We start from the raw sequence: 23,903 nt of genomic DNA on the forward strand, positions 1-23,903 counted from the left end.
TGAGTATAATAAAGCATTGTAGGCAGACCTTAAAAGCAAATCACATAGACTCTAAGCTGAGCCTTATTTTCCATAGCATTGTACAATGTGCCTGCTTAGGAAACCACCTTCTTCCCACTAATACAGATAGGCTAAAGGAACTGTAGCTAGCAGACTGCCCACCGGCTACAAGGAGGAGCTGAAGCTTGGTCCATAGGGGTCAGACAAGGCACTAGAGCTTAGAGCTCCCAGCTGTTATTTAAACCTGTGATCCTATCCATCTCAATGTGTCCTGGCTAGGAACCAGGGTCCCCACAAAAACATGGGAGGGAGGGCAAAAAAGAGTCTATTCACAAGGCAGCTACAGGTTTAAAACAGAATGTAAAATCTTTGTTCTGTAAATTGTATACACTCTAAGGAATTCTTGCATCTGCCCAGGTTAATGGGAAGTCAAAAGGTGGATGCTTCTGTGCCTGTTTCCTTCCTATAAGGCAATGGGACTCACAGTGTGTAGCACCAGCATCCCCTGGGAACTTGTTAGAGATGCAGGTTCTTGTAGGCCACCCAGCCTGACTGAATCAGAATCACTGGGGGTGGAGCCCAGGAATTTGTTTTTTGCCAAGGTCTCCAGAGGCTATGATGCTCACTAACGTTGGAGAACTGTTTTAAGAAAAGCAATGACCCGGGGACAAAGAAACAGAGGTAATAGACAGGGCCAGACTGATGATGGTGTTTTCAGCTTAAGGCCCACTTCTTCAGCTGCCAAACCCAAAAGGGCATCACAGCGGCTGTGCCCGAAGGGCATGGAGGCCTCAGCCTGCTCCTCTGCCATTTGTCAGAGTGCAGAGAGGGTAGGAACTCGCCCAAGCCTGCACAACAGTATTTGAGGGGGACTCACACCCAAGTTTCCTGACTTCTGCTGTGCTTCCTGCATTAGGAAAAGTAACTTTTCTACAGTGGCAGGGAAGGGAGGAGAGACAGAAACTGGGTGTAGCTCAGAGATATTGGAAAGGAATAAAAAAGAGCTATTTAACATGTTCAAGTTTCTGATTATTTAAGAGTATTTGGGAGATAATCTTCAGGTCCTCTTCTAACTGCAGAATTCTGTTATTTGAAAGATAACAAAACCCAAATGCCCAAGAGAGTCAGGCAAATAATATCAATGAATTAAATGGACTGGGTGAAGACAATGAAAAATGAGGGGTACACACCTTTGGTAAAGAGACACTGCCTTCCAGCTGAGTGTCAGGGACACAGTAAAAAGAGTGTGGAACGGTCTAAAGCGCTGCTTGCCAGTCTATGTTCCCTTACCTGTGCTTACCCTCCCTTCAAATCCTGTGGGGGAGAGGGCACAGACACATTGCATTGTTTCTGGACACGATGTTAGCTTGGGCGCCCCAAAAGCACATCCTGACGTGAGGATTCAATGTGAATTGTTTGTGGGGGAGACACAGGGAACACCAACAGTGAAATGGGGAATCACAACAGGGAAGAGAGGACAGCGAAGGGTTAATTACTAAGCCAGTTCCTGCTGTGAGAACCAGAGCTTAATCCTGCTGCGGAAGACTGGGAGATGGTGGAGGAGAGGGCCTCAGAACTGTTTCACCAGAGGGGGCAGGAGTGCAATATTCACACACCACGCCCCTCACTCATTTCAGGGCCGTTCCTGGGGAGTGTGGATGTGAATTCCCTGGAATGGCTAGCCTGCTTTGAAGTGCAAAGCAGATTACAGAGGCCAGAGACAGTCCCCATGCAAAGAGATGCAGTCGGTGGCATTTGGAGGTGGAGCTAGTGAATGCTGACAAAGTTCTGGGTGGAGCCCCAGGGGCGTCTGCTAGAGCGCGATTCACACTCATCCCCCCCCTCCATTACTGCCATGTGTGAACTCAGGCACAGTGTTGTCAGATACCTTGATTTTTTTTCAAGGAAGGCAGGCATCTGAAATTTCACGTGAACTCTCCCAATTTTTAATTTGTGGCAATCAATTTATAGTAAAAATAAAGGCCATAAAGATCACTCGTGTGTGTCCCTTGTCAATAGACACACTGGGCTTAAGAGGTTTGAATTTCATTCCAGCCAGTGAATTTGTTAGAAGTTAATCACTCACTGTCAAAAGCCCCAGGCCAAGGACAGATTGTGGACAAATTTACTCAACTGTTGATTGAAAGGATGGAGTGGGGATCGCCTCTCTCTGAGCATCTACCTTGTGCCTTGTTTACTTCTGATGGTTTTACACAGATTACTTCATGTAATTCTTGCAACGACTGTGACGTGCTATTTATTTTCCCTTTCAAACCCCAAACGCATTCTCTCTACTTAAGACAAATTAGTTATTCGCTAGATATTATTTCTGCCATGGACAAATAGTGAACAATTTACTTTCAGTTGATAGCAACTAACTTCCCCTCTCGTCTTTGAAGAGGCCAGAAAGGATCTATCCTTTTAAAACTGAGCAATTTACTGTCTCAAATTGTTTTTTTATTTTGAAATAATTAGGAGGTTGTAAAGAAATGTGCACCTAGCCCTCCCTAATGTTAGCGTCTTACACAACTATAGTTCAATATCAACGCTAAGAAATTGATGTTGGTACTGTCCATAGAAATTATTCACCTTTCATCAATTACATATGAACACGTTTGTATATGTAGTATGTTTGTGTGTGTACTAGACAAGTTTATTACATTGTAGCCTTGCCTAACCACCACCACAATCAAGATACCCAACTATACCGTCGCCATAAGACTCCCTTATGCTCCGTCTTTTTTATAGCCACACACTCTTAATCCCTAACCCCTGGCAACCACTAATTTGCTATATATCCCTATAATTATATTACTTCATAAAGGTTATGCAAATGGAATTATACAGTGTGTATCTTCTTGAGATTGGATTTTTTTCACTTAGCATAATTTCCTTGAGGTTCATCCAAATATTACTCAAGTAGTACTTTGTTTTGTTTTGTTTTGTTTTTTTCTGAGTGGTGTTCCATGGTATAGATACACCACAGTCTGTTCAATCATTCACCCTGTCAAGGACATTTGGGTAATTTCTAGCTTGGGACTATTATGACTAAAAGTGCTCTAAACGTTTGTGTGAAAGTTTATGTGCAGGAATGAGTTCTCGTTTCTCTGAACTATATGCCGAAGAGTGTAATTGCTGGACACATGGTAAGTCTTTTTAGTTTTGAAAGGAACTGCTAACTGTTTTTCAGAGTGGCTGTATCATTTTATAGTCCCACCAGCAATGTGTAAATAACTGGTGTTCTCACTATTGTTCATTTTAGCCAGTTTGATAAGTGTATTAGTGATACCTTGTAGTTTTAATTTGCACTTCTCTAAGGGATAATGTTGTTGAGTATCTCCCAACAGGAAGAGAACCCAGGACACCTTGAGTGATAGACAATCTTTTCTCAAAAAGCCAACAATATTGCCCAGTCCATGAACTCTTATTACCATATGACTCAATTCCTTTTACTGAGGAAGGTTTTATATCCTTCCTTCTGAATCTGGAAGGCTGTTGACTATGGTGGAAATGACACTACGTGACTTTGAGGCTAGGTCGCAAAGATGCCACGCACTTCCACTTTGTTTCCTTGGGGCACTCACTCTTGGAATCCAGCCTCTGTGCTGTGAGGAAGGGAATGGGTTCTTGCCACCTACGGAGGCATGGATGGGCCTGGAGCGTATTGTGCTGAGTGAAGTGTGTCAGACAGAGAAAGACAGATGCAACGTGTGGGATCTAAAGAACAATATAAACAAACAAAACAGAAACAAACTCATAGGTGCAGAGAACATTTTGATGGTTGCCAGATGGGAGGCGGGGTGGGGGAGTGGGTGAAAAAGGGGAAAGGGTTAAGAGGTACAAATTGGTTGTTACAAAGTAGTCATGGGAATGTAGGGTATAGCACAAGGAATATAGTCAATAAACATTGTAAAGACTATGCATGGTGTCAAATGGGCAGTAGGTTTATTGCGGTGATAGATGGGAGGGCGTTGGGGGCAGGGTCAAAAAGGTGAAGGGATTAAGAAATACAAATTGGTAGTTACAAAATAGTCATGGGGATGTAAAATAAAGCATAGGGAATATAGTCAATAATGTGTAATAACTATAGTGCCAGGTGAGTACTAGACAGGTCAGGGGGATCACTTCTTAAGTTATACAAATGTGTAACCAGTATGCTGTACACCTGAAATTAATATAAAATAATATCGTACGTTAACTGTAATTGAAAAATTTAAAAAGGGGGAAAAAGGTGAGGGATATAAGAGGTCCAAATTTCCAGGTGTAAAACAAATAAGTCATGGGGGTGTAATGTACAGCACAGGGAATATCATCAATAATACTGTGATAGCGTGGTACGGTGTCAGATGGTTGCTGAACTTATAATGGTGATCACTTCTTTAGGTATCTAAACGTTGAATAACTTTGGTGTACACCTGAAACTAATATAATATTGTATGTTAGCTACATTTTAATAAAAATCTTTTTAAAATACATAAACATAAAAAAAGATATTGTTACTATTTGCCAATATTGGAAAAAAAACTTTATGCTCTAATCAATTAGCATAAGCTGTGCTCTTAGCCTTTTCTTAGAGTAGCCACACTCCACCTAAAACAAACAAACCAAAAGTTTCTCTTACAGCAACTGAAGAAGCCCATTGGGGTCAATATGGTATATTGTTCTGAAATGTGAATGAGCACACTGGCCAAGAGCTACAAGGTCCGCTCAACATCCTGGTGTTTCCTCTTCCAGAAACACTCTCACCCCTGAGAGCCACAGACTCCACTGCCTCACGTGTCTCTGTTGCAATGTCACCACTTCAGAAAGGCCTTCTCTGACCAGCCTCTGTAACAGAACTCCCATCACTCTCCACCCTCCACACCCTGCTTAAATTGATTAACGGTAGCAAACGTAGCACTTACCACCACTTGTCAGTTGGTGATTTGATTTCTGCATTTATCTGCCTGTTTTATCATACCTTCATGCCTCTAATAAGCTTAACTTAGTGATTTTATTTTGTTTGTCCTTAGGTCCTAGAGCCATTCCTGGCACACAGTAGACACTGAGCTGATATGAGGCCTGAGAATTAAATTTGCAAACTTGCCACTGTGCGCTTACATTGGCAGTACTGTACAAACAGCTCGGGAAGGTTTCATAACCTTGGTACATCAGTGTCTCAGAACTGTGTTCATGTCGACATGTGGTGGTATCTTGCTGAGTGGCATTCATTATTGTTATTGTGTGTTTTTGTGTGCTGTCGCAAGAATGTCTGGGCTTGAACTAGAGCAACGAGCAAACATTAAATTTCTTGTTAAACTTGGCAAGAGTGGAAGTGAAATCAGGGACATGTTAGTCCAAGTTTATGGGGATAATGCCATCAAGAAAACAGCAGTGTACAAATGGATTGAACACTTTTCTGAGGGGAGAGAACGCATCACTGATGAAGAGAGGTCAGGGCGGCCAGTAACGAGCAGAACTGATGAAAACGTTGCAAAAACTAGTCGAGTTGTGCATCAAAATCATCAGCTGACTGTGAGAAGCATAGTAGACCAAGTAAACATCGATAGAGAAACAGGAAAATCTTAACTGAAATACTTGGCATGTGAAAGGTGTGTGCAAAAATGGTCCCGAAGGAGCTCATTGATGAACAAAAGCAAAGAGAGTCGAAGTTTGCCAGGACCTTTTGGAGAGGCAAGATGATGTTTTGGGCCGTGTTATCACTGGTGATGAAACATGGGTGTACCAATACTACCCTGAAACAAAGCGTCAAAGTACACAATGGAAGTCAGCCAATTCTCCACGACCAAAAAAGTTCTGTTAGTACAAATCAAGAGTCAAAACGATGTTGCTAACATTTTTTGATGTCAGAGGGATTATTCAATATGAATTTATACCAACTGGACAAACAGTTAACCAAGTTTACTATTTGGAAGTGCTGAAAAGGCTGCGTGAAAAAGTTAGACGAAAATGACATGAACTTTTCATTAACAATTCATGGCTCTTGCAACACAACAATGCACCAGCTCACACAGCACTGTCTGCGAGGGAGTTTTTAGCCAGTAAACAAATAACTGTATTGGAACACCCTCTCTAGTCACCTGATCTGGCTGCCAATGACTTCTTTCTTTACCCACAGATAAAGGAAATATTGAAAGGAAGACAATTTGATGACATTCAGGACATCAAGCGTAATACGACGAGAACTCTGATGATCATTCCAGAAGGAGTTCCAAAATTACTTTGAAGGGTGGACTAGGCGCTGGCATTGGTGCATAGCTTCCCAAGGGGAGTACTTTGAAGGCGACCATATTTATATTCAGCAATGAGGTATGTAGCATTTTTTCTAGGATGAGTTCGTGAACTTAGTTGTCAGCTTTTACTGAATAAGTGACTGAACAAACCAGTAGGACTAAAAGGACTTACAAGGTGCCAGTCCCTGTGAGCTCTTTGTTGGGTACATGAAAATGTAGGAAATATTTGAAATATACCTTCTGCCCTTGAGAATAAGGCTGAATGATTTAATAATCTTTCACACATTGGGAGGGGAGATCTTTAAGTAAGTTAACTAAACAGTGAATTATTATCTTAGTCTCATGTCTGATTTTGACATCTGACAGGCACCGTTCCCCCGAAAATAAGACCTAACTGGAAATAAGCCCTAGCATGATTTTTCAAGATGACATCCCCTGAACATAAGCCCTAATGAGTCTTTTGGAGCAAAAATTAATATTAAGAACCGGTGTTATTTTCGGGGAAACACGGTACTTACAGCAAGGAAGCCTTCATCATCATCAGTCTCTAGAAACGGAAAGAAAGCCTGGCTTGAAATTTTTCTGCTTTGTTTTTTCCGCAAGCACCAGTCCCCAGAGCCAATTCGTGGACCAGTTCAATGCTTTGCAAATTGGGTTCTGAGTTCCTGGGGCCTTCCCTTGATGCTTTCCTGAGTCAGGCCAGGGGAAGGTTCCTGCCCTTGTCCTACAGCTCCCCCACTCTAAGGGAGATCATACAAAAATGGCCACATATTCTTTCCCTTTCTCTAGCCACATCCCTTTTCAGTGAGACTTTGCCTCTTCTCTCATCAAGAGGTGAAGTCTATTTCCCCTCTCCTTACATCTAGGCTTGACTGTGTGGCTTACTTTAGCCAAAGGAACGTTAGCAAACACGATGTAAGCAGAAGATTCAAAAGTGTGTGTGCACTGGGGCTTGCGTCTCTTGCTGCTCTAGGGAACCTTGCAGCAGGCACTATGTGACTAAGTTTGGGTAGTCTGCTGGCAGATAAGTGACATGTGGCTCAGCTACCTCCACTGCCCCGGCTGAGAGCCAGCAAAGTGCCAGGCAAATGATTGAGCCTATCAATTGTAGGCTGACCCCAGATGCAAGAGTGAGCTCAGCTGATGCCACATGGAGTGGAGCTGATCTGTCCCAGTCAAGGTCAGTGCATATGCTAACTCAGAATTATGAGCAAGTAAGTGATTGTCGTTTTAAGCCACTGAGTATAGAATAATTTGTTATGTAGCAAAAGCTGGCTGCTACCTACTCCCACACTCTCTTAAAAAATAGAGAAAAGCTCCTTTTGGGCCAGGACTGCCCTCTTCCAGTAACTCATCAAAAGGACCAACACAAAGGGGAAGAGGAGAGGTACCCGCTATATGTTTTCTAGGCATTTTAGAAAACATGAAGTTGTTCCTTTGGCCACATACATATGAATTTACAAGAAAGGTGCTATTGTAGACCTCAAGGGAATGGGCACCGTTCAAAAAGGAATGCCCCACTAATGTTACCATGGCAAAACTGAAAGGGTCTACAGTGTCACTCAGCATGCGGTTGGCATTGTTGTAAACAAACAAGTTAAGGGCAAGATTCTTGCCAAGAGAATTAGTGTTCGTATTGAGCATATTAAGCACTCTAATAGCTGAGATAGCTTCCTGAAACGGGTGAAGGAAATTTATCAGAAAAAGAAGAAAGCCAAAGAGAAAGGTTCCTGAGTTCAAGTGAAATGCCAGCCTTCCCCACCCAGAGAGGCACGTTTTGTGAGAACTAACAGAAAGGAGCCTGAGCTGCTGGAACCCATTCCCAATGAATTCATGGCATAGGAGTAAAAAAATAAAAGACCTCTGTACTGTTTGAAAAAAAAAAAATTCAGCCAGAACAAAGCAAAAAGCAGAACTTCAAACTGCCTGTTATAACACAATCCCAAGTTTGCAAATTATGTGTACACATATATATGGAAATATGGGAAAAGTGACAGATGGGATTAGGGTGATCTTTATTTTATCTTTTATGTTTTTCTGAATTTTCTGCAATAAAATTGACAATCTTTTTAAAACAAAAAAAGAAAAGCCAAAGTGGTTGAGCGTTTTTTTTCTGTCTGCCCTCTGATCATTGCGGGGCAAATTCTGATGTGACATGAACTGTTTCCATATGGCTGAGGTTTCTGGGTTGTAACAGATAGGTCCATCAAGGAGATAGCTAGCTCCATTCATCCCAGGGCTCTTACCTCTGGTGGGAGTTTCAGGGAGGTTGAAAGGGCCAAAATAGTGAAAATTCTATACTTTGAAATGCTTCCATCTAACTAAGTCTTCCTTGGAATGTCAATTCCTTCTTTCCATGACTATTGTATTCTATGTTCTTTTGTACCCTGGTGTGACGGATGAGTTTCAACAGAATCCCTTGAGCAGGTTGCAGTGATGGGAAACGCAGAACTCTGGGCCGGGAGGTATGCTAGTGTGATGTACATATTCCGTTTGTCCTTCTAGATCTATTCTCCCTTCTCCAGACCCTGAGAGGCCATACAGTGTTGACTGTACTGACGACTTTTGATTGTGTTCAGCCAGTGGGGAGCACCAATAGGAGACTGAAAGGAAGGAACAGAGTGAGGTTGGGGTATTCAGTCCCTCAGCTCCCATCCTGCAGGTTCACGGTGGTCTGGTTTGCACTGAAGATCAGAGCTCCTGACATGCAGCACTTTCTCACCACAATCTCCATTTTCCAGTAACCAGTTTCCTACCTCACCTCTTCAGGCACAAGGTAGTAAGAGAGGTGCTCTATTCTTGAGTACCACACTAATCCTCGTGCACATTTCCTTATGACTTTTCTACGTCTGCCCATACTTTCATTAAACTCTCTTCAAATTGCCCACTGGAATTTGTCATGTTTCATGCAGGGACCCTGCGAGATACTGCAGGCATGCACAGTCCCATGAATAGGAGGATAAAGTCCTAGAAAAAGTCATCTTCTCTAACAAAAATAAGAACATGACAGAAAAAGAAAAGAAATCTCCATAGTTTCTGTTACTTCCTCCACTTATTGTTAAGGCAGAAAATTATCCATCAAATTCAAGTTGCAGGTAATTCTGACTAACAGGATGACATAAAGCATAATAATTTCTTTTTCGTAAGCCTTCTGGGAAGAGTAGTGGGTGACTTGTGACTGAAAAGTTAGAATTCTGAGAAAGTGTTCTTAGGAGGACAATGCCCGTGACAGACAAAGTGACAAGGTAAACCACTGAGGGGCCAAACAGGAAAACCTTACCCGACCATCGCTTGTCAGGAGGATGGAGTCACTCTTTATGTCCCTGTGAATCACTCCTTGATTGTGCAGGTAGGAGAGAGCTCTTAGAACCGACAGACACACGGTAGCTATCTGTTCTTCGTTCATTCTAGGAAGGAAATAACACTTAAGGAGCAAGGACAGGTTTAAGAACATCTTTGAAATGATCAAGAGAGGCAGTTCCCTTGGGTTCTAGTGAACCAGTCACTGCTCTCCAGCCCATGTCTGGAAAATATACACGCAAGGAAAAGGAAGTCTTTGAGGTCTGTTTCCCAGAACCTAAGGCTTGGCACTGAGGATGAAAGGGGCCAAATATAAGCCAAAGGAAAGAGATTCCTATTTGCTGGCTCTTGGATCATTAATGCAAACGCACTTCCTTGGACTCTTAAAGGTAATTCCTTAGGTATTGACAAACCTCCAGGGTCCTACAGAGAGAGTGCACTGAATAGTGCTAAAGTTCCAGGTGTGGCTGCTAGATGACCTTGAGGAAGTCCTTTAATCTCCTCAGGTCTCTTTTTCCTCATGTTGGAGAAGGGGACAATGACAGTTCTCTTCAAGGCTGGACTCGGTCAAAGTGGTCTTTGGACCTCTGAGATCCCCCTCCAGGATTTGCCCTGCCTCTCACTAGCCTTCCTTCTCCCCCCTCCAAGAGCTGGAAGTTTCGGTTGCTCCCAGTCCCTCTGTCAAGAAGGAAATTGGACCTAGTTAGTGACTAATAACTAAGTGTGAATGGATGATACTTTAATAAATGGACTATGGGATGAGAAAGGCAAGTACAGCACTGGCTATAAACTCCCACATTTCATGGCTGCACCCCATCAAAGAAGGTATTTCTGCTTTCAAAGGAGATTGAGGTCAGGTGAACTGCCCAAGGTTACACAGGTATTATAATGTACTTATTTTTAATCTGTGACTTCCTTGAAGGAATGTATCTGAGCTTTATTCATTTGGTACAAAATAGGTTGAAAAGAACCTTGACAAAGGAACAACTCTAGAGACACGGGTAGCTATCTGAAGCACCCCAAAGCAAAAAAAAAGTAAAACAAAAACAAAAAGCCACTCCTTTGGACATATTTTTATTAATTGTTTTATATATAAGTTACATTTGCCTTGTTTTTAGGTCTCTTTAGTATATTTGTTTCTACAAACTAAGTTATGTATTTTTTGGGTGGACATGTCCAATGGCTATACCACTGGGAGTCTGTTAGCTGAAATATTTGTGATAAAAGTTCAAAGCCCTTCTGTGTTTATTTTTATTATTTTTTTTGCAAGTATTTTTATTAGCTGGATCTCAACAATGTAAACAAGCAGCAAATCACCTCCTGATTGTTATTCCAAATACAACTGTTTCTAAATACGTCATTAATTCTTCTAATAATCATGATTAAAAAAAAAAAGCCAAATCAAGTACTGCTACTATGTAAATATTCCACTTAAATCAAGCTTAATCAAACCAATACTTTTGATGAGATTATCAAATCTGAGGTTATAGTCATATGAAACAACCCTGAGAGATGTGGCATTTTTGACAAGGAATTTAGAACTTCTCTTTAGAAAAGAAAGCAGAGATGGTCATATAAGTCAGAGTAAGAGTTTGACTTATAGTGATGACTTTGCTCTGAGAAGCTATGTTATAAAGGATATAAGCATATATTTTTAATGGAAACAAGGCTTTCCTGTGATTTCCATATACTTAGCAACAAGAGAGAACTAAATGCTAATTGATCCCCTACTCATCTCAATATGTGACTTAAAGTGCCCTTCTGTGTTCAGATTGTCTACTATAGACCGAGAGCTGTACTAGGGTCATGATTGAAACTTTGTCTCATTTTGATGGAGAAATAGCAGCATATTCGGTGCCTCACAGGATTTCCCAACACTTTCTTGCTTCTTTGCATTCCCCCTATTATAATTCATCTGGATTCATTAATGATTTGGGTGACGTTTCAGTGATATCAGCTAATATCCAATGCTTCCTCATGACAATCCTCTCTTAACTCTTTGGCATTTTATTTACCAGTAAGACCAAACTGAAAGTTTCCCAAATGTAACATTTTGTATGTGTGTTCCTTACAACACTGCTTCTCCAAATGTGGTTCACGAACCACATCACTTGGGAGCTTGTTAGAATACAGAGTAGTAATTATACCCCTCCTTATTGAATCAAAATCTGTATTTTCATAAGATCCACAGGTTATCTGTAGGCATTTTAAAATTTGAGGAGCACTCTCTTAGCATATACTGTTTCCTCTGCCTTCGGTGCTATTTTCCTCCCACATTCTGTCTTAGTAAACACCTCTTCATCTAGCAAAACCCATCTCAGATATCACCTTATATTGGAAATCTTCCTTGACTCTCTCTGATACAGACATTTGGGTACCCTTCTATGCTACTTATAAACATCTTTCTAATTCTGCACAGGTATTATAATGTATTTATTTCTAATCTGTGACTTTCTTGAGGGAATATTTCTGAGCCTTATTCATTTGTGTCTTTTATATCCCCAGCACTTAGGAAATAGCGTGGCACATAAAAGGTGATTGGTAAACACTTAATGAAAAGACCGTAACTGACATATCAGGAGAGCGAGTGGCTGAGGCAACACAAGTAATTAACTATTGTTACTTGCAAGACTATTTAAAAACAGAATTGAAGGATTTCTCTCTGTTATGTAAGTTTGTTATCATGACATAAAATTTTGACTGATCTTCCATCTGCCCCAACCTTCCCCAGTTACCTTTGGTGATATCAACACAGAGCAATGACATGGCAACTCGGGAGAATGAAACTTAGTTCTAAAATGGAGGGGTGGGAAATTCTATTATTTATCACCAAAGGTCATTTTCAGCAGCTTGATGATTTAAAATCAATGGGTATTAATGAATTTCTGGATAGCAGGGAGAATGTTAATTGAATGAATGAACTATACATATATGTTATAATAAGCACTTGGGGAACATAGAAGAAAAGAGTAGTCATGGTCCCTGACTTCAAATTGCTCACAATTATGAAGAGTTCATAAAGATAGTCCTTGAGGCCTCCTCTGGAGGAGAACAATAAATACCTGGAATTATTTTTCTGGATAATAAAGAAACTTACCTGGTATGAGTAACGATGTCTGTCAAGGCACCACCTTCTAGAAATTCCATGACCACCCAGAGCTCATCGCTGACAAGATAGCTGTTGTACATGTCGACCACGTTGTCATGGTGGTAATCGCGCATTATCACAACCTGAGCAAATGGAAAGATACTTTTTGACTTGTGACGGTGAAATATGACTTTGTTTTCTTGGAGTGACATTTGTGCTGTGAGTACAAATGATTGAGAAATATTGATTTGGGAGATTTATTCAGATGTCAACTATAGACAAAAAAGACGGCATTGAGAGTAGCTAGAAGAAACAAAGGGAATTAAGTTAGTAAATTTAGAGAAAATGGCAGGTCAACCGGACATTGGGTGGGGGTAGAATGAGTGAGAACAGGCAGAATCATGTCAAGGTTTGCATCCAGTAGAGGGAGTTCAGTTGAGTGTTCTGGGGAGCTGTGATAAGATATTCCTAAGGGTCTCCTTTAGAATGAGCTGTCCATACTCTGCTGTTGGGTAATCGGGTATAAGAGTCACCAACTCATGGTAAGTGAGTGAATGGTGAGTCTCACAAGTGATTGAAGTAAACAGTTATTAGGGGTGGGGCCACATGAGACCAATTTAACTTCTTAGGAGAAGGTCTGGGTTGAGTTTGAGGCAGGTTTGGGCTGAATACAGAGGATGGATCTTTAAGGTAAAGACAAATATGACTTAGGCATAAAAAGGATTACTTGAGTCTGCTTACTGGAGGAAGCTTCCAGGAATTCCTGTCCTGTGGCTGCTTCCGGTGACATTTTTGGAATTAGTGTTAAATAATAAATTATAGAGTTGTTTATCAAAATTATATTTGCCCTGTCTGTTCTGGCATTATGATTTGGAAATATGTTCTAGAACGCAGGAATCATGGACTGGGAAGAAGCTGAAGCCCACTTACCTGGTGCTGTCTGAGGTTCAGAGCAGGAGGAAGAAATGAACACCTTTGGGGGCTAAAGATGTGTGGAGCCACTGGTGGCTTCACATGAGCCACCACAGAAGAAAGAGGATTGAACATCACAGGTGATTGCATTTTTACAGTGTCTGTTTACTACTCTGAGAGTTTGAGGTGAGTGAGGCTGACATATTATCGAACATTGGAATCCTGATTTAATATCTTTAAGACCTAGATTTTTCATAAACAAAAACTCATCTCTCTCTCCAAGACCTCCACAAATACTCCAAAATGGTTAGTCCCTGGACATAGGTACTCATGTTTTCCCATGTATGTGCATTTTAGAACTCTCAAGTGATAAGCAAGTTTAAAAGGCAAAACGAGGAAGTGGAAAAATAGGTGCAACAAATATATAGAAAAGGATTAATTCCTTAATATATCAAGAACTCTTACAAATCAATAAGACAAAGGCTACCACCCTAACTGAAAACTATGCAAAGGCCATACAATTCAATTAAGAAATAAAAATGGCCTATAAACATTTACAAATAGATTCAGCTTTACTAATAATAACTGTTAATTAAAACAGTAAAATTTATTCATGTGTATCAGATGAACAGAGATAACATGATAGAATCCAATGCTAGCAAGAGTGAAACAGGACGCTGAGGTCCAAATCGGTACAAACTTTCTGGAAATCAATACATATGTCATTTCTATAAGCAGAAAAAAATATAGAAAGGAAATACTGAAATATTAATGTGGACTATTTCTCGGTTGTGGGATTATGGGGCATTCAAAAAATATTTTTTCCATGTGTTCTATAGGATGAATTCATTATTTCTGTAGTTAGGAAAAATATTTTAAAGTTACTAAAGAGTGATAGTCAGTCAGTCCATTGGTAAACTGATCTGGGTTTATTGCGACACACACACATTCACAAATGTCTACAAAGGTATCACAATAGTGTAAAATGCATACATACCCAGAGACAGTGTAGCATGAGGCTTTGGAATCTGCTTGAATTAAAATCCCAGCTCTGCTGTCAAGCTGCTGTATGACCCTGGGCTAGTCAGTTACTCTATCTGAGTCGTTTCCCTTTTGTTATAGCGATAACACCTTTCTGTCTCAGAGTTGTGAGAATCAAACCAGATCAATGCTTAGCACAGTGACTGATACACATGAAGTACCTAATAAAGGGGGCAGTCACACAGGCATAGAAAAAGACCAGAAGGAAGGATTGTGGGGGTCACTGTTTCTGTATTTATATTTTTCACTGTTTTCTAATGTCCTAAAATGCAAATGTACTATTTTTGAAATAGGAAATAAATGTTACATAGGAGAGAAGGGATGATCCGAACACACCATCTACCTCATTAAAAAGGAGTTCTCGTCGCTGCTGCTTTCGGAGGTCCATTTTCTTCACGGCAACTTGTTTGCCCGTGTGTTTCTCAGTTGCGATGCACACAATGCCGGTCGACCCTTCCCCGATTTTGATAAAGTTGTCTAAGTATTCCCTGGGATCTCCTGGGCTGACCACCAGCTGCAGAGCAGCCCGAAACTGTTCATGGGACACCCTGGAGGGCTGCTGGTCTGAGGAGGAGCCCCAGCTGGGTGGGGGGTAGGTGCTGGATGAGATGCTGAGAGAGCTCAGGTAAGAAGCTGTAGAGATGTACTGTGAGCTGGTCTGTAGAGAGGGGTGGTGGTACAGGGTGGCTTTGTGGTACCCAGACGGGTACTGGTGGCTACTTGAGGAATAGCCTGCTTTGCTGTGACTTTGAGGTAGTTTGGTGGGACCCCTGGGGTAGGTATCAGACCCTGACAGTGGAGGGCTGAGGACCATCTGTGCTCGATCATAATCCACCTGGGAAGACAAACAAGGATGGAGAATATTCACATGTTATATCTGATGCCACAGCCAGTTCACGAACCAACACACAGGCTACTACACGATTAAGGGCAGGTAGCGTATTCAGCGTGGATGCAGGGGACAAAGGGATGATTCACGTCCCGGGCAGAGTGGAGCCGGAAGGTGTGAGATTTCTTCACTCTACTAAAAACAACGTGCAATCTAAAACTTATGAATTGTTTATTTCTGGAATTTTCTATTTAATATTTTCAGACCTTAGATGACTACAGGTAACTGAAACTGCAGAAAGCAAGACCGCAGATAAGGGGGAACGATTGTAAAATAATAAGGTAAACATATGCAATGTTCTCACCAAATATGCACAAATATAATTGAGAGTACATCGCAGGTGGCTGTGTGTGAAAGGGAAATTTCGTCAGCTCGAAAGGGACTCCAGCAAAGAACACTGCACTCTGATTTGAAGAGTCGATTGAGGAAACTTGGAGGAGAATGGGAAGGGCAGCCAGTGCGGGGGTAGGAGAAGCCAGTGAGAGGGTCATATGACACTAGGGGCAGGTTCCAGCAATCACCTCCTGAAAGAGATCGGGAGGACGCTCTGGACACCCCTGGGATGACTGAATAAACCACATCATACCACATTTACCTCATTGCCCAGGACAGAAAGAACCAATCAATCAATCAACGGACTCCGTATAAGGTCCTGATGACAACCAGTGCCAGACACACAGAAGGTGCTCAAAAGATTTGTTGATTGGACCTCAGTCTCCTTAACACAGTGGTCCCAGGAAGTCTCTACCACTGTACTGGGAGGTACCTGGAATGACATTTACATGCCCCCTCCCCACCCCGTCCACGCCAAAGATCTAGGTCTATTATAATACGGTGGATACTGACCACACGTAGCTATTTAATAGAAGTTGATAAAAATTAAATAAAATTAAAATAAAAAATTCAGTTCCTCAGTCATATTAGTCATGTTTTAAGCATTTTTTTTTTTTTAAATAGTCACCACATCAGACAGCACAGATATAGAACACTTCCACCATGGCAGAAAGTTTTATTGGGTGGCACTGTTCTAGATGAATTGATTGCTACCAGGTAGCAGGTATTACATCCATTAATTTACTTATTCCGCAAATTAATAGTTGAGCAACTATTATGTGCTGGCACCATTTCAGGTGCCATAGGAATATCCAGCTATAATAAAAAAATATATAGTATTTCTGCTTTCCCGTAGTTTACATTCTAGAGGAGGAGACAGTTGATAGATAAAAAAACTAATACATACACAGTATGTGGTCCAGTAGTCATAAGTGATATGAAGAAAAAAAAAAGCAGAGTGAAGGGGTTGAGAGTAACGGGAGGCCATCTCGCACAGGAAAGCAATCAGTGCTTTCTGCTCTGAGGGGAAGCCATTAAAGCAGAAACCTGGCTGAACTGAGGGAACAAGCCCTCCGACTGTGTGGGGAGGGGGTGGCCCAGGCAGAAGGAGCAGCACAGGCAGGATTCTGAGGAGCATATGGGCTTGAGGAACAGCACGGAAGCTCTCCTGGAGTGGCGAGGGGAGCAGTGTGGAAAGATGAACAGAGAAGCAGCACAGAACCAGATCATGAAGACTGTGGCAAGGATGCTGGCCGCTGCTCTGGGTGAGGTGGGAGCCACTGGAGGGTGCTGAGCAGAGGGGAGTGACGTGACTCTGGCTGCTGGACAAGAGACTGGTGGTTAAGAGTGGAATCCAGGATGCCTGTTAGCTTACTGCAGTCAGTGTGGGCTGAGATTAGGGTGGGTGTTGTGGATGTGGTGAGAAACGGCGGGGTCCAGGGTAAGGTATGAAGAGAGAGCTGACAGGATTTGCTGATGGATTGGATTAGAATCTGAAAGAGACAACTCAGGCAGACTCCCAGAATTTTGGCCTGAGCAACAGGTGATTTAATGATCGGAGGAGCACAGAAGAAGGAGCAGGTTTGTGGGGTGTAGTAATCTGTCTCCGCTATATCAGATGGATCTGTGTGAACGAAAGAATCTGATGGAAATGATGGTTAAGTGTGTTCTGAGGCCAAAAAAGACAGTGACTTCTTTGCCTTTTCCTTTGGATCACTTGCTCTGGCTTTCTCCAGCTGCCATGACAACAATTGAGAATTCTATGGAAAGGATTCTTGGCAAAGCCTCCTGTCAAGAGCCAGCTAGAAAATGAGGCCTTCTTCCTAACGGCCGTGGGAACGATCTTGGAAGTCCTCCTCTGGCCCCAGCCAAGCCCTCATATGACTGCAGCCCTGGCTGATACCTTGATTGCAACCTCATGAAAGACTCAAGGCTAGAATCACCCAACTAAGCTAGTCACAGTGACAAGATGCACAGAAACTATGTGAGATAATCAGTGTGTATTGTTGTTTGAAGCCATTCAGTTTGGCAATAGTTTGTTACACAGCAATAGAAAACTAATACACGCTAGGAAACAAGAGTTCTGTTAGGGCCATGTTAAGTTTGAGAGAGTTAGTAAGCAATAGGCAACTTAAGACATGCCTTGAGTCCAGGGAAGGGTTGAGGCTACAGGCATGACGCTGATCAGTATTTAGTTGTTATTACAGCCATGATGTTGAGCATGTAAGAGAAGGTCCAAGGACTCAAACGCTTAGAGACGAGAAAGAGCAGTAGGATCTTGCAAAAATGAACAGAGAAGAAGTAGACAGTGAGGTAGGGAAGAAACTAAGGCACTAGGGTGCCCTGGAGCCAAAGGAGAAAGCGTTTTGAGAAGGAAGAAGTAATGAACCGTGTCAAACGCTACTGAGAAGTGGAGTAGGATGGGGCATGTAACTCATTGGATCTGGCAACATGGTGCTCATTTGGTGGGGAAGAAGGTGGGTGGCCCAAGCTCCTGCTCCATGACTGGAAGCCTATCCCACAAGTCGGAGGCAAGATCTGCACACAGTGGACTCCTGCAAATTGCTACCATGGCACCATTCTCAGTTCTTCTGCCCTGTTCTTTGACTCCCACGTGACAGTGCTGCCTTGCTCTACAGCCAGTAATGCAGCCCTTCCTGGCCTTGAGAATACCACACTCAGGTGAGTTTACCACTCAGACAGCCTCCCACCAACCAGCAGGGACCAGGGTAGCTGCTAAGCCAGGGCCCTGTCCTGATTGCAGAGCAGAGACAATGAATATGTGCTTTTCAGGGACAGACGTAGGGTTGAATTCTGACTCTGATGGCTTTAGTCAAATCACTTAGCCTCTCTGAATCTCAGTTTCCTCATCTGTAAAATGGGGATCATGATACCTTCCTCACAGGGCTTTTATGAGGCTTAACTGGCAACCTAGAGCAATCTAGTATTTAAGAAAACAGACCCTGAGCTCAAAATATTTTTCTGCTGTTTACAAATTGTGACATTGGGCAAGTTATTTAAACGTCCTGTTCTTCAGTATTCTTATCTGTAAAAAGGCAGTAATAAAAATAATACCTACTGCCTTCGGTCATTGTGAACTCTAAAGGACTGAATATACATCAAAGGATTCAAACAGTAACTATCCGATACATTCTGGGTGGTGGTATTGTTATATAAAGTGCTTAGCACAGTAGTAGGAAAGAAAAATAAATAGTAACCACAATATTAATAAAATAGCTAGCATTTATTGAAGATGAACAGTGTACCAGTGGCCTATACATTACTCCTCAAAACAATCAGACAACGTGATTATTTAATTCTAATGTTTTGAACACTGCATTAGAATTAATATCTTATGTTCGAAATCAAGCTGATTTTTTTCTAAGCCCCTGGATTCAGGCCACACACAAGGGAAACTTGTGTATATATGTGATGCAAATAGGAGTAAAATGTCAGTGTAAATTAAACAACTGGGTTCTCCCTTTAAGCTCAAGATTAGCCAAGCCCAGGCTAGTCCTTACAAGGCCAGTGTGTGAGTAGAAACGGGGTCTGTGACTTTTATTTTTGAAAGTATACCCTGGGAGCCATCACGTGCCATTATCTCCTCATGTCTTCCCTGGAGGATTTGCTCCTGTACTTTAAGCAAAATTGAATTCATTCCCACAAGCCTGGATAACTGATCTCTGAAGATATATTAGAAATAATAATAACAAAAAAAGCTGTATCGTGTAGGGATCACAAACACCACTCCGCACTGCATTAGGCCACTTTTCTTCTTTATTGACTGTCAGCAGCATTATTAGAGGCTAGGCCCAACAGCCAGCACGTGACATAGAGAAGAGGACGATTGCCTGCACGAATGGGACAATTTCTAGTCAGACAGAAGGCAGAGTTGTTTTCTGGAAGCTAACTGTCTTTGAAATTAGGTTTCTGAGACAAAACAGTGGTGTCGTTTTTCATGCCTGCTGGTAAAAGGTGCAGATTTCTGAAAAAAAGTGATGGATGAGGAGCAACCACTCTCACAAAGAGACAATTTTTGGAACCAGACTCAAGGTGTACTCGTCAAAGGACAATTGACTGCTTGCCTCGAGGGAGGGAACACACGGCCTCCCCTTTGGGCTGCCATCCATTCAAGGAGAAGATGGTGGGCAGAGAGCTGTCTTTGTGAAGCAGAAATGCATGAGGGACGCTGTTTGTGGCCACCATGTCGCTGACCTTGGCCCTCAGTTGCGTCTTGATGACTCAACTATGGCTTTCACGATGATGAGTATCACTGGCTTGCACATTTGTGGCAGGCCTCGGTCTTTTTTTTCTCTGAGAGTCAAGCAAGGAGAATTTATTCCATTTTAATGCTGATAAAACTGAGGCTCGGCGAGGTGAAACTGCCCCCAAGTCATCCAAGGCAAGTGGCCCTATGGTCCCAAGAAGATTACACCACGCAGTTCTTCTGCTCAGGTCTCTCTTTCACTCCCAGTGGGAGGATGTCTAGATAGACATCCCAACTTCTCAATATACTGGCCCCACAGGCCCGCTTTCTCACCTGTGTTGGCATTTCTACCATTTGTTGTCACATCCCCGGTCTGTGTACTCAAGGCTGGACACTCTCTCTTTGATAAAATGTAGGGGCGTTTTACTGGGCCCCTTCCATTAATTACCTGCTCTGTTGGAAGTCTATCCTTGCAGGATAGATAACGTTATACTAATATCAATAATGATACTTGATATTTGCTGAGCGCTTTTCATGTGCCAGGTGTTGTTCTAAGCACTTGATGTACCTGGTTGCATTTAAATCTCAAGTTACACAATGAGGGAGGCCCCATAATTGCTCCATTTTACAGATAAGAAAACCTAGGCACAGTAGGTTTAAGTATGTCAGTCAAAGGTCTCAAAGCTAAGAAGCAGAGTTAGAATTCAAACCCAGACAGTCTTACTGGAGCACTTGGGCCCGTGATACAGTCTCAGAGATATCCTTCAATGACTAGAAGGTGGACAGGGACAGGACAGAGGTGGGCAAAGTGTGGAGTGACAACTACAGAGCTAGCGCCTGGTTAAGGTGTTCCCCTGGGGGTCCAGATGTCTGATCCTCCTGGAGCAGAAGCCAAGAGCTGGGCCAGAAAAGTGATGGATGACAATGTCTAGAGGAGGGAGATGGAAGAAAAATTAAGGGTTTGTTTTTTTTTTTAACAGTCTTGGCCTAGAGAAATCAGTTCAATATATACAGAAAAGGAATAGTCATCACAGTAAAATGAATTGTTCCTCTACGTACATAATTTATCACTTTCAGTGTTGCTTTGGCCAGAGCAGAACTTTGTGTTTAATTGCAATGCCCAAACTTTCTTCTCTGGGTTCTTCCAAGAAAGAAAGCCCAGGTTTTCTTCTATAACAAGGCCTCCAGGCCCTCTTAAATGGCACTTAAACTGCCATCATTATTTAATTGTCCTACTCTAAGTCATCTTTCCCATGAAATCCTGTATTTGGAAGTGAGTGAAACACAAATGATGAATTTGTCCATATATACTGTTTTGCACATACACACATATTCAACCCATGTATAAAAGACTTGAAAAGCAGGAAAGCTTGAACTGTGCAACCTTTCGACAACCTGATGTCCGAATATATTCTAGAAAAAAAGGAGCACATATGGCTCCAGATGAGGCGTCCAGGCCTATAGTATCTTGAGAGAGATACAGGGATTAATCATTTAGTAAAATTGCAATGAAGTGGAAATGGATGAACATAAGACAGATATTTAATAAGCGAATCCAATGTAGCTCCCACCATCCATGCCCCAAACCAGTTCCAAAAGATCCATGCAACTAGTTTATCTTCGAAGACCTTATTGCAAAGTCTTGGGAACAGGAGCAGGGGTGGGAAGTTAAAATGCAGGAGAGAAAAACAATAAAGAGAGACCAGGAAGGCTTCTCTTCACTCCTCTGAAGAGAACGGTCCTGTGATTTTGTGAAAAAGTAACTTCATAGAAATGACACTACGGTCGGTGCACATTTAAGGAGAATTTCCATATGGCAAAATGTAATAAGAGAAGACTAGATCGTTCTGCAAATTTTCATCCAGTCCGATAAACTGCTTAGCTGCTGTTCCAAGGCCACTAATTGTCCTTGAAAATCACATACATTCAGAGAAGGAATCCTCTACTTACAGGAATTTTAAAATTACTGCAAGAACATATAAACAGTCTTGGTTTCCTTCTTCCTTGAAACGGTTAATAGCATACATTCATTTTTCAGCTTCCTGATACCTGTTAATATACCATATAAATTTATTCTTAAAGAAATGTGCTTTTTCTTGTTTCTATTCAAACCTAATAAAGAAATAAGAAGGGCAAAAAAGAAAGAAAGAGAGAGAGAGAGAGAGAGAGAGAGAGAGAGAGAGAGAGAGAGAGAGAAAGAAAGAAAGAAAGAAAGAAAGAAAGAAAGAAAGAAAGAAAGAAAGAAAGAAAGAAAGAAAAAGTCTGTATTATATGGGAATAAATAATCCCCAGTTAACAACTTTGCCAGACTACCCTTCCACGGGGCGCACACCTTCAAGGATAGGGTCAGACACAGGCTTGTGATGTATCAAAATTATAAATAATTATAGCAATGAATTCCTTTAATCAATCAATTTCACCAGTGCTGCGCTGGGGTGGACAGGGCATAAAACTCTACACAGCTATCAATTGCTCCGATTACAGCTGGCTGTCAGCCAGAATTCCCCTGATCCATGTTAGTTAAAGACACATTAATCTGAATTTGGCAGTGTAATCAAGGACCTAACTGAACTGTGAAATTGAATTCTGCAGTAGAACATCATTTGACCATTTTATGCCAAGGCTGAAAAAAAAGGCTTGGCGGGGGGAGGGCAAGAGGAGGAAGAAAAGAAGGGAAAAAAAAAATCCTGCTGCAGCATCTATTCGTCAGCGTGGCCTTCTGTACTGGTGACAGCGAGGCCTGTGGCTGGATTGTTCTGGACTCTGTGTGTGTGTGTGTGTGTGTGTGTGTGTGTGTGTGTGTGGCGTACGTCGGTACCCACAGAATGGGGACTGTGGAATGTTCCGTGAAGGATGGAGAGTCTCCCTTTCCACTTCCCGCAGTTACAGGGACTGGAGGCAGCTGGTCCCAGTGCTTGAGTGTGATGCTCCAATGGACCTTTTCAGGGTACAATAAAGCAAAGAGACTGCTCGTCTCCAAAATGAAAAAGCCAGACGGGGGGCCTGCTTGGTCTACATAAATCAAATGCAGGATAAAAGTGAATCATAGACCTCTATTGTCTGAGCAAGAAAAGGACAAATTAAATGGTCCTTACTTGACTCAAAGGGAAAGGTAAGAGGACCAGCCATGGCTTTGGGAAAGGAAAATGGCTGCTTGTAAGAATTCCAGAGAAAATCAATAAGTGGCTTTCTCTGGAGAAACATTTTAGAGCCTGGTAGTGAGGGGAAGGGGATTTATTAAACTCTGTGACTCAAATGTGTGTGTACTCTCATGTGTCCCTCTGGTTATGGTCTGCGATTTCAACTCTCTCTGCCTCGGGCAGGAAGGTTGGTGATGGGGGCTAGTCCCTGCTTGCTCAGGTTGGGGGCAGACAGCCTGGACCATGGCCAGTGGGCTCATGTGTCTCCAGCCTCTGCTACGTCCTTCCAGCCTCTGCTGCTCCTCTGAGATGATTGCTGTCCTGAACGCACCAGTCTCTCAGATTGCAGGGTGTTAAGAAATTGTTCCATCTCCAATTGCACTATAACAGTAATAAAACAGTAGCTGCTGTCCCTGCTTGAGGCAAAACTGTGACACGTGCCCAGCCATGATCAGTTTCCTCCCAATTACTTAGTTTCACTTACAAAACGGAGTAGCCCTAATCCATAGCCTATTACACTCGCCCTGGCCAAATGACAAAGGGACACAGCACATGATGTGAGCTGACTTCGCATGTTGGTAAAAGACGCAACCATACATTATCACTGCCACTGAGTCGTGGTCATGAGCAGACCCCGGAGGACCTAACGAACCAAGGTGTCTCCTTAAGGTCCTGATGCAGGGCGCATGGGAAGTAGGTTAACTTCTGGATGCTCAGACACTTTCTGGATTTCCAAACTGCATGTAGCAGAAAGCCATGC

The 23,903-nt window shown here is 42.2% G+C and overlaps 1 protein-coding gene across 4 annotated transcripts in view; it reads right to left on the reverse strand.

The window, feature by feature from the left end:
• PAK5 (p21 (RAC1) activated kinase 5) overlaps window positions 1-23,903 on the reverse strand; it is a 283,597-nt gene that overhangs the window by 11,146 nt on the left and 248,548 nt on the right. For all 4 annotated transcript variants that reach the window (XM_033095502.1, XM_033095504.1, XM_033095503.1 and 1 more), the window contains 3 exons: window positions 14,918-15,409; window positions 12,631-12,764; window positions 9,514-9,640 (listed from right to left, as the gene is read on the reverse strand). In XM_033095502.1, the coding sequence (XP_032951393.1) occupies window positions 9,514-9,640; window positions 12,631-12,764; window positions 14,918-15,409 (753 nt within the window). The remainder of the gene's footprint in view (window positions 1-9,513; window positions 9,641-12,630; window positions 12,765-14,917; window positions 15,410-23,903) is intronic.

This window comes from Rhinolophus ferrumequinum, chromosome 23 (assembly GCF_004115265.2).
Source record: "Rhinolophus ferrumequinum isolate MPI-CBG mRhiFer1 chromosome 23, mRhiFer1_v1.p, whole genome shotgun sequence".
In the NCBI taxonomy this organism is placed as follows: Eukaryota; Metazoa; Chordata; class Mammalia; order Chiroptera; family Rhinolophidae; genus Rhinolophus; species Rhinolophus ferrumequinum.